Source organism: Opisthocomus hoazin, chromosome 8, assembly GCF_030867145.1.
Source record: "Opisthocomus hoazin isolate bOpiHoa1 chromosome 8, bOpiHoa1.hap1, whole genome shotgun sequence".
Classification (NCBI taxonomy): domain Eukaryota; kingdom Metazoa; phylum Chordata; class Aves; order Opisthocomiformes; family Opisthocomidae; genus Opisthocomus; species Opisthocomus hoazin.
Genome location: NC_134421.1, coordinates 25,209,353 through 25,224,401, shown reverse-complemented (window position 1 = coordinate 25,224,401; position 15,049 = coordinate 25,209,353). Strand labels below are relative to the sequence as shown.

The 15,049-nt window shown below is 37.3% G+C and overlaps 1 protein-coding gene across 2 annotated transcripts in view; it reads left to right on the top strand.

The window, feature by feature from the left end:
- TMTC3 (transmembrane O-mannosyltransferase targeting cadherins 3) overlaps positions 1 to 15,049 on the top strand; it is a 36,736-nt gene that overhangs the window by 693 nt on the left and 20,994 nt on the right. The window contains exons 2-7 of one of the 2 annotated variants that reach the window (XM_075427778.1): positions 2,463 to 2,593; positions 6,372 to 6,471; positions 7,307 to 7,417; positions 8,605 to 8,821; positions 10,424 to 10,642; positions 14,713 to 14,812. In XM_075427778.1, coding sequence (XP_075283893.1) covers positions 8,633 to 8,821; positions 10,424 to 10,642; positions 14,713 to 14,812 — 508 coding nt within the window. In that variant the 5' untranslated portion in view covers positions 2,463 to 2,593; positions 6,372 to 6,471; positions 7,307 to 7,417; positions 8,605 to 8,632. The remainder of the gene's footprint in view (positions 1 to 2,462; positions 2,594 to 6,371; positions 6,472 to 7,306; positions 7,418 to 8,604; positions 8,822 to 10,423; positions 10,643 to 14,712; positions 14,813 to 15,049) is intronic. The other variant, XM_075427777.1, reaches the window with a different exon arrangement.

Sequence of the window (15,049 nt, the reverse complement as noted above, 5' to 3'; positions counted from 1 at the left end):
GAGAGCTGGAGAGGATTTTTCTTTCTTAATGGAAGGAGAAGGGTGATGATAATGTCATCTCAGGACTCTTGCTTTTTTCTGGATTATTCACCGTTTTCTTTTTCTGTGCTATCTGTTGATTAGTGTTGATATTTAACGAAGGCTGACAAGATGCAACACGTTTGGCACTCCTTATAGTTATGTAACTTATTCTAGTCATGGCATAATCTCAGTTCTTAATTGAACATAAAGGCTTTTATACCCCAGCCAGAGGTGGATTAATTACAGCTTCATATTTGGTAAGAAAAGCAAACTGTGTAGTTAGGGAAGGGAAAGAGACCAGATTATATTTCATGAATGGGGAATGTTACTAAAAATAAAATTTATTGTGATTAAGTGTAAAACTGATTTCTTAGCAGGAGGGACTTTTATAGGTGGAGCAAGCGATCCGTAGAGAATAATGCTGCCTTGCTACAGGAATAAAATAATGCATTGATCCTTCTGAATAGGAACTCTTTTTTTAATCCTCTTCATGAGGCTAACAAGCTGTCAAGGCCAGTGTAGCTATTTAATATATTTAATGTGCTTTATTTAATGTGTTTCAGCATTTTTTGAATGTTGTTGAGTTACAGAAGCAACAGAAAATACACCATTATGTATACTGGTAATGAAACTACGTCTGTTATAATTGTGTAGTGCAGCTAGTAAGAAGATTGATGCAGAACTAAAAGTGATTTTGAGGTGGGCATGAAAACTTCCAAAAGCGAAAAGAATGGACATATTAACCCCACACAAAATAGGAAAGGTTTAAAATACAGAATGGCTTAGAGCAAAAGAATTAGTTTTTCGTTGATTCTGTCACATCTAATCGCATGACAAACTTTGTGTAAGTGGATCTTCTTTTAGTGGGAATACATACTTGTAGTTTTGAACCAAAAGGGCATTTTAGCTCCATAGTACACAGCTTGACCTACCCTCTTAGAAGAGTTAGGTGTTCATGTTAAACCACGGTTTTGATAACAGTATGCCATTTAGGAGACCTAACAGAAAAACTGCAGTATGAAAGACCTAGTGGACTGTTATAAAAAATACCGCAAGAAGTCATACGCAGACCAAGCGTACTAAATAAGGACATGCATAGCAGAGTCTAAAGGCTGTCTTTTCAGCGTAGGCCACCCATGTAGCTTTTACTTGTTTATTCTTTGGAGTTAACAAACATGCATTTTCTACTGTTGTATTTCTAGAACATTGAGGGTGTTGATCAGCGTTATTTTAGAGACACTATTTTTGCATCAGTGTCCTGTGAGGAAACATCACATTTTATGTAGTTATTCGAAATATAAAAGGTACTATTTTGTTATTGTTTGAATGTAGAAAAAAACTCTCAACAAAATAAAACCTTTAAAGGTTTGACTTTGTAGTGTCAGATCCTGTTAATCATGTGAAGCTACAAAATTCATTAAAATACAAACCCATATCTGTGTGGTTTGTATTTTAACTGACTGTTGCACCAGTTGCATTAAACAAATTGAAGCTAAACCACCAGCTAAACCGGTATCTTCATCTCACCCTTTTTTAAATTGTTTTATGTTTTTATCCTTGTTTGTACCAGAGTACCCTAAAATGTTGCAAGTGTTGGTTCAGCTTCTTGGTTGCCAGCAAGCTCTTTACGCTCTTCACTCAGGGAATTCTTTCCTCTGGCCTGCAGCACGTGTTCTGACTCCACGTCAGAGCGGCCATTCCTCATCTAGTTGATCCTTCAGAACTGTATGAAGAGAAGGCTGGAGGCCATTGCCTTGCTGGGGAGTGAAGAGTACTTCATATTAGTCCCATTCCTCTTGATCCTGTAGTATTTCCAGAGGAAGGTTGTCACAATGAAACTTTTCTTGTTATATTTATTCTGCTCTAGAATCTCAGCAAGATGAAAGGGAAATCCAGACATGTTTTGCATTCGTCCTCATCCCATCTTTCCAAATACTGCTTGCCACCTTCTATATGACATTCAAGCCCAATCATTTAAATCTCAGCTGTGCATTGTTTCATACTGGAGTTGTACCTTGGAGTGATGTTTTTAGAAGAAGATAAATGTAAAGGCTGTGTTGAAAAGGCGCAACAAACGAAATGATTTCTTTATGTCGTTAAACACCAGTCGTGAGTCAGCTGAAAGAATATTCAATTTAGCCAAAAATAAAAATACAGAAAGGGTAGCAAGTAGACAAAGCAAATTAGGACGTTAGCAGAGCCTCAGAAGCTGAATTAAAATGCCATTTTTAAGTGACTATACTACTGGGTTTAGTAATCTGTTGTGTGTATCTCTACTCATATTCATCAATTTGTCCACCAGCTCTTAGATGAACTTGTTGCTCACCTGTTTAAAAATAAAAATAAATCTAGAAGTGGTTTTAACTGTTCTTTGTTTTCTTCCACCTTTGGTAATTTGACTGTTTTCTGTGTGAACTGTAAATATGTTTTAAATAATTCAGGACCTTCAATGGTTATCAAAGCACGTGTCTCCAGAGTAAATGAGATGCATGACTATTTTTTGGCAACTGCTTCACGTGTGTCTATCTCTTCACTGGCTTTACAAGGGTGGAAGCCTACACTTTACGATTAGGTATGTGCATAAAGGCTCATTAGTTTATCAAAGCTTTTCAAGAAACTGTCTGATCCATATGCAAATTGCCTGTTTTTGTTTCCAGCAGCCTAATTAATATAACACAAAATTAAGTTCCTTGAGATTTACATAATAATTATGCTTCACATTGCACATGCAGAGTGCTGTTTATCAAAGTGTCTCTGTGGAGTTACAGATTGTTGCCTCACTGATGCTTACATTGTCATCTCCAGAGGACAGCTGCAGTTTGATTATAGTTGAAAATGCTAACATCTTGGTATGACTGAAAAGTGTAAGGTGTATTTTTAATAGCTATGAGTATTTAATGAAGTAAGAATTAAAATACTCTCCAAATTTGAGATTAAAAAAAAGTATCAATCTTTAGATTGTAGGAACTAACGTTCTGTTATGGACAGTGGATAAGGTGACTTTTTAAAAAAGGTTTCTGACAGCATGACCTGACTTTCAAAATGCTGACTGTATCAAAAGCTGCAAATACCAATACGTCAATTATGCTGTGTTATTTTCAAGAGTAGTAAGAGTTTTCATACAGAAGCTGGAACAGGCTGAAATTTTGAAGTTGTGACATCTGTTTGAGATGCATTTTAATGATCACATTTGTTCCTCTCAATTTCAGTGGAAATCCTGAGCAGGATTAGGCGGTTTGTACAAGCTTTTTCCCATATGGAAGTGCCGTGGTTTCGAATTCTCTATTACTGCCACTAACCATGTCTTTTTTTTGTAAAGAAGACACAAGTGACTTGCATAGAACATTTTCTAGGATTGATTGGAACAGAAGTCGTTATGAATGCCCTTCAGGATGTAAAAGTGCCATTACGCAGTAAAAGAAAAAATTTAAATGTGTGTTGTAAGTTTCTAAAGTTAGGTAGTAAGATTGATCTAATCAGCACAAGTATATTTGCTCCTGCAAGGGTCTGTTGTTGGTGTAAGGTGGCAGATAGCATGTTTATTGGGTGATAGCTAATTGTGGAATGCTAAATAGCTGTTGCAGCTGTATTCCTGCCTAAATACGTGCTTCCTGATTTTTCCTAAATCATGTGGGCAGAAAATGGCTTCCACACTCCCAAATCTCCCGACTGAGGATATTCTTAGAACATCATTACGCATTTTTATTTGTGTTGAATTTTACTGTGCAGACTCCTATATTTTGCAGTATGCGGTGCTAAACCATCTGTAGTGTCATGGATTTGGTAGTGATTGTAGAGAAATATTTTGTTTTCCTATTTTTCTAAAAGTGAAATAAAGTGTGTGTCTGTCCTGATTTCATCCAGTCAAATGGGTGCTCTGTGGCTGTTCCATAGACCACGAAGTGGCAGTCATACAGCCAAAGGGGTGGTTAAGGTATCTGATGGGCAGTTTTACAAGCTGTGAAAGTAGGGGATAAGTGAGATGAAACAGTCAATCTGTTTACATGTGTTGGAGCAGTCAGTGGTGTGGGTCTCCGTCACAGCAAGCCTGTATTAAACAAATGAGTTGTTAGGCAGCATGCTTTACAGGCATTTAACACTACACCCATCACTGGGAGTGGTGAAGTACTGGCACTTTCAAGACCGTACTTGGGTTAATAGCAAATCTCAACGTGTTTATTGGACAAGAAGGGGAATGTATCCACTGACTGTGACTCACTTGAGGCACCCAGTCATACCAGACCTTCAGCAGCCTCTTGCACATCTGTGATCTATGAAGTTCTCAGTCTTGCATGCTGCTGACATGGCTTCTTACTTTCCCACATCAGATTAGTTGATGTGAAATGGGTGTTGGCTGCCAAATTGCAATTGTCGTTTTGCACTGAGATTAATGGCAGACATGCTTTTGCCTGGCTTACCATGTACAGATGAGCTTTTGTAAGCCTCCTTCTATTTTAGTCTTGTGTTCTCAACACGTTGATGATCATTCCACGTTTGAAGCTTGGAGTCTGGTGGTGGACCCAGCTGTAGTAGACATAGGAAGTAGTAGTTCTGATGGTGAGCCTTCCTGAAAATCTGCCTTGTTATGCTAACGTAAAGGACTGCAAAAACATCTTTTCCATATTTATGCTTTAATTCAACGAAAACATTAAACTACCCTGTAATCAGACCAGGTGGAAAAAGTAGTTTTCCTAACTTTATGTGTCTTTACAGTATATTTCAGGAAAATAAGACCTTAGAATGCCAGAATGCAAGTTAGAAGTAGTAAAGTATCTGTGCTACAGTTTTGTGTGATCTATAGATTATATGTTGCCTTGCATTTCCTATTTTTGTGCTTGCCCTGGAAGCAGATTGCTGGAAAATGGTGGCTTTTCCAGATTTCCATTGTACCCGTTTGTTGCCAAGACCTAGTAGTGCTTTTGCACGCAACAAAAATTGTAGAGGGATATGTTGTGATGCATTTGAGGTTACCAAGCTTGGCACAGCTCAAGCAGTGTGTTGTGTGTCTTGCTGCTAAAACCAGAACAATGCATTTTGTAGCATATGTTCATCCCTTAAAGTGAATTTAGTAAGCTGTTCAGAATTTCCTGGAGCTCAAATACTTGTCTAGAAAGACCAAACTATAGTCATGTATTTGCAGTCATATCTGTGATTGAAACGTGCTGTAAAGCAGAGGGTGAATAGCAAATTAAAAAATTGTGATGTTAAAGGTGAATTTTTTCTGGAATTCTCAAACAGGTTTCTCTGGTGGGCTAGCTGCTTAAACCTGATGTTGGATGTAGCCAAAATCTTAATTTCTTTATGCCTAAGAGTTCCCTTTCATTCAAATGAAAACTGTATTTTCCCTACAGTTGGCATGTAGGTAAGCGTAGCTTTGTCAGGGAACAGCAAGGTCAGTAGCGGTGTAAAATTAGAGTTCTGGGTGGAGGAAATACTAGACATTCAGAGCAAATAGAAAGGCTTGTGAAAGCATCAGAATTGCCTAGGATTTAAGGAATAAAGTAACTGTCTTGACGTATATTCTGTGTAGGGAAAAGAACAGTAAAAACCTACAAAAATTTATCGAGAAGCTAGCAATTAAGATTGGTTAAGCTTTTTCTTTTGGATAGGAGGCTATACTTAGGAATGTATTTTTTTTTCCTATTTGTGTAGCAGTAGGTGTTTCTGAAATAGATTTGTCGAAGAATTAGCTCAGAGTTACTTTTTGATACTGAAAGCAGTGTCTGCAAGGGCTTACTGCTTCAACCAATGCAGTAAACTTACACTGTCTCCAAGTCACCAAAAAAACTGTCACCAAAACCCTACTCAGCTTGTGATGCTTTTTCTTAAAGGGCAAACTTTAATCTTACGGTTGGTTCTGTATGGCAATATTGTCTTGTTAATTGTTGGAACACTATATTTAAAAAATGTAGGCTTTTATGTTGGAAAATCACTATATGTTTGTTGTAGGTCCTTTTCAGATGTCACTGCTTTTCAGTAGAACTAGTGAACTTCAGGAAGTAGGAAGTGCACAATTCAGAAGCTGTTGCAAACAAGAAGTTTCAAACTCTGTTTCTAGCAGGGTGATAAACAGCAGTTTCTTCTCTTCAGATTGTTTGAGGGGGGGAACTGAAAAACTTTGAGTTGAAGTTCAAAAGTGGGCTTTCTTTTCCTGTGTTCCTGCAACATGTTTTGTTTTCTTATTTTAGTAAGATTTCCCTGGCTGCCAAGAAGACCATAAATATTTTCAGACTTAAAGTACGCTGTTTTAAAGTACTCTGATCCAGCCTGGCAAAAAGACGTAGCAGCATCCTTTAACATTTAACATTGGAGTTTTTTTTCCCCCCCTTTTTTTTTTTTTTGTTACAAAGGTAGTGGCAGCTTTGAAGAAAGACTATTTCTTGGTTGAAGTAACGCCAATAGTCAGTACTTCAAGTACTACAAAAGAAGAAAACCATTCACTGCCATTATGTGAGTAACACTGAATGGATTGGTTTTGATTCCTTTTAAATGATCTTTGTCTTGGTTTTTAGTTAAATTGCACATGCATTTGTTGCACATGTATTCATTCCTGTACCATTGCTCCTTTGCCACTAGTTGTGGTAGGTGATTGTCGTGCTCTCAGGCCCAGGCTGCAAAAACAACTGACATTACCTGTCTCGATGAGATTTCCATAGACTGTTTTTGGAGCATAATATACTTAAACCTGAACATGATTAAAAAAACCCAACAAACTGAAGCAAAAAAAAAGTCACCAGCATTTCAGAGTTTAGGACAATAGAACAGACCATAGTTTCCAAATAACTTGTCAGCTTTGTTGTGTGAACCCTGATAGACATAAGGCTGATGGTTTTACGTATTTATGGATCCACATTATCCAGCTAATGTTAGCTGTTCTGTGTCCTTGCAGGTGTTACCCCTCTCTAGTTTTGGGGAAAATGCTGTGTATTTTGTTCAGTCATATCTCTATTTTTTCAAAACTAGATCAGTGTTAACTGTCTGTAGCTTTTCAGTATCTTTGGTGCCAGCAATTGGCAGTAATCCACACTGTGTCAATCAGTGGTCAAAAAGAATGCCTTTGACTTGTAGTTCCCTTCTTATTCATCCAAAGCAGAACAGTGTTTTCAGACAACCCAATACATAGTAATTCCACCTTTTGATCAGGTCACCTGTATAATATTTTTAAAATAATCATAAAACTGATGTTTAATAATTTCTAGGGCTTAGGAAGTTTATGCAAGATGACAGAAAGTAATGTAAGATAAAGTTCATTTCTAGTGTTTTCTTGCGTGCCGTTTTTCTTTAGATGGGACTCGAACATTCGGTGACATCGGAGCAGTTGGCAGAGTTGGGAAAAAAATGACGTTTTCATGAACTTCTGTGAAGAATGCAAATGAGCAAAGTGTGAGCTTCAATGGTAAGCTTAACTTTGTATTGGGTCTGGCTGAGATGGAGTTAATTTTCCCCATGGAGCCCTCAGAATGCTGTGTTTTTTTTATTGGTAGCTGGAAAGGTGTTGATGACACACTAGTGTTTTGGTTACTGCAGAGCAGTGCTCCCACAACATCCAGGCTGTCTCTCCAACAGTCCCCCCTCACCAGTAGGCTGGGGGTGGACAAGATCTTGGGAGGGGACACAGCCAGGACAGCTGACACAAACTAAGGAAAGGGAAATTCCATACCATATGAGGTTGACTTAGCAGTAAAAGCTAGGAGAAAGGGGAAAGGGGGACGACATTTATTTACAGTGTTTGTCTTCTGGAGCCACTGCTACACATACTGAAGCCCTGCTTCCTGGGAAGTGGATAGACGTGGCCTGCTGATGGGGAGTAGAGAATAAATCTTTTGTTTTCCTTTGCTTCCGCATGTGGTCTTTGCTTTTGCTTTTATTACCTGCCTCGATCTTGAGCCACGAGTTTTTTCCATCTTATTTTCTTCCCCCCTGTCCTGCTGCAGAGGGGAGTGATAGAGTGGGTTGGTGGGTACCTGGTGTCCAGACAAGGTCAACTCACCATAAACTTTTTATTATCGCTAATGTCCTTCTTTACCTGTTTTTGAACACCTGTATTTATGAAGTTCTTGAGGTTTCCTGTTTGTTCTTGAGAATGTTTGGAATTTGTTTCTTTAGTTGCTTTTGAACTATTTTGGAAACTCGTTTAAACCTAAAAAACATGAATAATTAACACACTGTCTGACTTTTGATAACTTAGTATTCTGTGTCAGTATGTAAAATTACTTGGGGTTCTAGAGAGCTTAATTTTTGTAGTTCTTCAGTTTGCAGCATTCACTTGAACTGCATAACTGTCTGCTAAAAACTATGTCACAATTTATCATCAATCTTCTTTTTTTTTTTAGTAAAACACAAAGTGTAGCAGTGTGTCCAGCTTGTGGGAGGGCTTTTTAGGGGTGAGACTTTTTAATGAGACTATTTCTTTTAAGCACTAAATTTTCTAAGATGGATGAGACTTGAGGAAAGCTTTTTGTCTTACTGATTTTTAGATAAATAATGTCATTAACTTCTGAAATATTGCATGTCTTAATTTGACTTTATCAACCTTAGGTTTTAGTCAGTAAAACTACTCAAGTTTCTGCCCTTATATTTCAGCTTTTTTCCATGAAAACTCTTAGAGAAGATGGCTGATGTAAACCTGAAGGAAGCAGCACTAATAGTTGGTGTGGTGGCAGCCTGCTACTGGAACAGTCTCTTTTGTGGCTTTGTTTTTGATGATGTTTCAGCAATTTTGGACAATAAAGATTTGCATCCTTCTACACCGTTAAAAAATCTGTTTCAGAATGACTTCTGGGGCACTCCGATGTCTGAGGTAAACTGTTTGCGAAACACTTTGAGGCATTTAGGAAATGGGAAAAAACCTTGCAGAGAGTTTCTACACTTTTTTTCCTTAATGTGATTTTAACAGAATAGGTTGTTTCTGATGAGATTTGGTAGTTTTAGTGTTTTGTACTGTAAGATCAGGAATGGATGTCACTTATATTTTCACCTTGTTCAGTAAAAGAATTTGTAAGAAAATAAAGTCATATATCACGCTTCAAGGTGCTGTGTGTTACCTCATTCCAGTATCGAAATTGGACAACTGACCATTTTTCCCTTCTCCTCCTGCAAAAGCTAGACATTGACATACAAGGGTATTTATTTCTAATCACAGTCTGGAAGGAAAGATTAACACTATTAAACAAATTTAATGGATTCAATATGCATTCTCTAACCCCTTGCTTTGTAGTTTGAGTCACTGTGTTTATGTGAATTCAGAGTTTTTGATTTGTAGCCCATGTAGAGTGGCTATGTTTTTATCTGAAAAGCTGCATTGGCATTAAAGTTGTTGATAAACATTGTTGAATGGCAATGGCTAAAGGATTTACATATAGTTTAGACCATTGCTGAACAAATGAATAAAAATTCTCTGACGGTCACAGTTTTTTTGCCTGTCAAGGCATTCTGCCTTGTAATCTTCTATTTTCTAATGTCCATAACATACAGGTTAGCTCCTTGTGAGATACTGATTGCTAGCTCTACAAATAGATTTTGATACATAATTTTAATATAGCTCAGACTCTTTTTCAGGTGCGATCTAGTCCTGTAGTCATTGAGAGTAAGTGGATTCCGAAATTCACCCCAATAAAATTTCAAGCAGTATTTTTCAACATGCTTTTACTCCAGAGAAACCTTAACCATGTGGAGTGACAGGAAGCCATCTCATTCAGTGTTGATTTTTGCACTGAAAATCACCTGAAAGTCAGGTTAATTTTAACTAAGTGAAGTCAGATTAATTTGATTTTTCACAGCTTTTAAAATATTTTTTCCTATTTTGTGTTTCTGTCTGTATGAGTAATTTGGCGCCCTGTCCCACCTCTACCCCACCACCTCCCAGTTTTTTGTTAGATTTTATTCCTTTGTTTTATGGACATACTCAGCAAACTATCAACAGACTGCGGATTGACAAATGTATTTTGCAACAGGAAGATGGTGTTAAGTGTAGTTTTTAAAAGGGTTTATGGATGAAGTAACTGGCAACATAGACATATTGACTGGTAGACATACTGAAAATATGTAGATAATACATTTAGCTGAGCGCATCAAAATTTTATTTTATAAAATCCTGATCTAAAACGTGAAATAGAGTAATTAAAATACTTGAATAATACAGTAAAACCATGTGGAAGTAGGAGAAAACAGTCAGAATTAACTTCTTTGTTTAACATTTTAGTTTTAAATTGAGTTTTCATTTCATTCACTGGGTTTTGTGGGTTTTTTTTAGTAGTACTGATTTTCAGGTCTTTGTTTTTAAGGTAGATGCCTGAGAATAGAGAGGGGAATCACGTATGCATAGATTTTTAGAAAGCTATTTTGGAGTAAAAGTCCCTTTGTCAGTTGGTGGTGACTAATTGATTAATTTACTTTCTTTTAGGAGAGGAGTCATAAATCTTACCGTCCTCTTACAGTTCTTACATTTCGCTTAAACTACTTGTTCAGCGAGTTAAATGCAGTTTCCTACCACTTCCTAAATCTGGTCTTTCACGTGGTGGTTTGTGTAGTCTTCCTCAAGGTCTGTAAGCTTTTTCTGGACAACAGGAGCAGCATGGTTGCATCCTTGCTCTTTGCAGTGCACCCGATACATACTGAAGCAGTAAGTATAGCTGTGACGTGCTTAATTTGTTCAGGCTGTGTTAGCCTTAAATTTCATGGGTTTTGTATCTGTTTATATATTGTAACTCCAAAAAGTGTGTGATTTTACTTGTACTTACTCTGCCCTTTGCAATGAGTGGTGAAGGTGACAAATTTTAATGCTCAGAGTTGTTTGGTAGTCTGTGCAGCAACTGAAAAATAATTAAGGAAACATTAATTTAATTATTAAATAACTTCAGTCTCTGCTATGAACATTGGCTTTTATGATGATGGCTACTTTAGCTTACATAGGTACTTGTGTTCTATGATGATTAATCCAGTATCATATTTTGCAAATGCTGTGAATACTGCTTAATTAATTTCCAGAATTGCTAAGCGCTCCTGTGTAGCTAATCACCAGGTCTGTTCTGTGCTCTTTCTTTTATCTCAATGTATCTATCTCCACAGGGCTTTTTCTAGGATTGGTATTGCTATGCTACATCCAGCTTAAGGCCATTCTGTTTGAACCTTCCATTTTTGAACACACCCGATACAAGAAAGAGAAAATACATTTCTTGCCTCTCGTATTTACCTTTCCTTTGATTCTGAAGGAGTTTTGCACTGCTATGGAAAGCATTATTTATACAAGCTGTCTGATTATATACCTTTTAATGGTCAACCAGGCTTGCATTGTTGTGGAGTAAAAGGAGTCTTGTGATCACTGTTCATTAGATTTGTTTCCATCAGAAACACTGATAAAGCAGATCTGTGGAATTCTCTGCTGTTACCTCTGCACCACTTAAATTTGCTTTCATAGATTCCAGTTGACACATGTCACAAAGCCATTCTCAGTCTCTTTTTTCTTATAGTATTAGCTGATTTTCAGAAAACTGAAAATGTTTAAACCTTTTGTTTTTTTGGAGGTGTTACCCTCCCCCCTTTTTTTTTTTTTAATGTGTTTTTTTGGAGGGAGGGGGTATGTCTTTTGATACTAAGAAAATGAGAAGGGTTTGCTCTTACCTTTTTTTGAGTAAAGATTTTGCATCTCTTGCTCTCTAAAGACACAATTCCCTGTCAGCAGCAATTCAGTACCCTGCATCTGTGTATTGTGAGCAAATCTTTATAGGAATTAAGTTCATGGGGTTTATAATTGGCTGCTATTTGAGCTACAAGTGTGTCCTTACTAGAAGTTAGTGGCATGTTTAAAAATGCAAAAGTTAAACACCTAAATTTTTTGCTTGCTTTTGTGCTCGAAAGCACAAACCCCCACTAAATCTTGGGTAAAATAGGGGTTAAAACAATAATTTGTTAATTTCATTTGTTTTTCTGTTTCTTTGAAAAAAGCATGCTTTAAATTTCAAAGTTTGGCTTTGTATCTTTGTGGTAAATGTGACAGTAGCTTTACAGGACCGTTAGCAAGTTGCTAGTGACTTACATAAGTGGTTCATGGCTTAGATCATCCTGCGCAATTTTACTACTTTCATTCCAAATACGATTCTTTGTCGTGCTTGAAATGTCATATTCTGTATGAGATGACAGTAGCACAGTTGCTTTTAGTACTGTGCAACAAAGTTAGCAGAAAGTATCATACAAATCCTACAGAACATTGTGTAATGAAAGCTTATTGTGTAAGGGAATGTATTACAAAGTTATGAAGTACGGTTATGAAGCAGTTTAGTAATACGTGTGTCATTTATGATACTAGCCACGTGAGGGCACTGTGAGACTGTAGGACTGGTGGAACTTGGTGCTGTACTTCGAACACTTAGAGGCTCTGAGATTTTAGTGCAATTGTAATTGAATTCCCCTGCTGTTGTACTTAGGTACTCAGTGAAGAATCAGTTAAGGGATTTTCTTCCTCTTCCCTCCACCTTCTGTTTTTGAGAAATAGTGCATTTTATCCTTTTAAGAGTTTGCATTAAGAATTCTGAATTCTGCCTAATATGCAACCAAGAGAATTCTTAGAGTTGGTTGTTTAGACTTGTACACATGTATAAAAGACAAAACAACTGGAAATTTCTGTACATGGAAAAGAGGAGGTAATAATGAGCTGTATTTTAGAACTGGTGACTTGGGTGCTAACTTATTCAAACTTTAATGAAAACTCCAAAACTGGTCTCATTCCCAGTTTGTATATTATTTGATGGTACCTTTTATATCTCTTATAAATGAAATGTACCTGATTTGAATTTCTTCAAATTAGTCTCCTACTTACTGCTCCCCTGCACCAGAGCTTGAAACAGCAGATGCAATACATAAATGTTTCCAACCTTTACCTATCTTAGGACAAACAGATTTTTCCTGGAAGAGTTAGCAGAGCAGAATAAATAGAAAATAATTTTCTGCTTGACTTCAGAGAGAAGCTAGGCTCTTGCAGTGGTAAGATACAATTTTCTGAGGAAGAATTTTTGAGCAAATGGGTTGAATAACAGCATCACAGTTTCATTTGTACTTGTCTTTAGAATTCCAGTTCAGTCTTTCTACCTGCTTCCCTACTGTTCTGGCTAGAGGCATGTTGACCACCTTTACAGCTACAGGATGTGAGCTAACCTTGTGAATGCTGGAATTCTCTGTCATAAGTCACCTTTGTGTCCAGAAATAGAATCTCTCTTTTGTTGTACCTGTGAAGGTACACCAGCACACTTGCTTTACTAATGATCTCTTTCAATTGATCCACAGACAAAGCTGTCTTTAATTTCTGTTCTAATACTGGACAGTTTTGAGATCCAGACCTGTAATCCTTGAAACATCTTAAGACATTCTGGAAACAAACACCTGTATGCTATCCAAAACATTAACGCAAAATCTGATGTCTTATCAGTTGTGAAACATGCTTTGTCTGTGCATGATTCAGTGAATTCTTTGGTAAACGTACACTGCTCCCAACGGAAGCGCCAGCGCATGATTTCAAATTCAGATGTGAATACCTTGTTTGCACTGTGACCTTGGATATTGAGTTACTTTCTCTTTTTATGCTGTGCTGGATCAGTCATGCTTGACCAAGAATGTACCTAGCAGCAAAAACTTCTAGCTGGGTCTGGATGACTGAAAGTCAGTTTTTAGCATCATCATAATTAAATAGTGAGCTATGAGGTTTTCTTAGCTAAATATGACCATCTGCCTCAGGATAGGCATGCCGTTTTTCGGCTTACTTGCAAAAATCTGGATGTAATCAGAGGCATTACAGAAGGACAGATGAGGAAGAAAGGCAATCCTAAATGGTAATGCGGTAACCATTAACATAGTGACCTGTCTTCTGTCTCTGGTTGTTGGTTGCACCTTAGGGTTTTTTGAAGAGAGCTCCTGAAATGGAAATTAATCTGTATTTCACTGGGAATTCCGAAACAACCTGTGCCCTATGGAATTTGGCACTTCTCCAAATTTTCATAAAATCCATTCCTCTCTGTCTTGCTACCAAAGGGGTCATTACCTGCAATTTTAATATTGCCAAGCAAATTATCGTTCATAAAATTGCCAGACCTGTAGTAAGTCCCAAGTGATTCTTTAACTCCATTGCAGAGCTTGCCCTCAATTTATTTGTAACTCTGGACTGGTCAGCTAAGAGCTGCCATAGCACCAGTCAAGGGAATGCTGCTTTCAGATTCAGATCTGTTCAGTCAGTCAGAAAAGGTGTGAACAAAAACAGCAACCTTGGTTTCTATATGCCACTGTCTGCAGGATGTATATGTACAACAGTCCTTGTCAGGCTTCACTTAAAGCTCCTGTGCATGAAAGCTATCTTCTTCCAAATATTATGAAGAAAGCAGTTTCTATCATGCCCAAATTCTGCTTCAAATGCTATTTGTGGCTGGTGTTACTAAAGATAGAAGAAAGTGCAGTATTTCTCACTTGTCTTGTTAATGGTGATACTTAGGGGTATATCAGCCACAGGTGGCCACTAGTCACCTGTACCATCCTGTTCTTGAATTCAGTACTGACTGAAGTGAAAGCAACCTTACTCTTCTTACCCTTTTTTTCTTGGTTTGCGTATCTTGTTTATCCATATCCTGGTAGTATATCAGTAATGCACTACTCTAGTACTAGAATAGTCACTGGAAGAATGATCTTGTTTTTTCTTCTTTTTCTTTTCAGGTAACTGGAGTTGTGGGCAGAGCAGAGCTTTTATCATCTATCTTTTTTCTAGCTGCTTTTTTGTCATACACAAAATCTAAAGGGCCAGATAATACCATAGGTAAATGATCAACGACTATGTACATAACTTAATTCCTGTATCAGTAATAATAGAGGTCTTAAAATGGTAATGTGGGTATATTGGTTATTCAGCAAGTGTGTACAAAAAAACCCTTCAGCCTCAAGATACCCATGTGATAGTACTTTCTATTATAAATTGCCTTTTTATTATTTTATTCAAGACTTAAGCACTTTTTCAGTTGTTTTGTAACACCTAGAGTAGGGAACTCTTGCACTG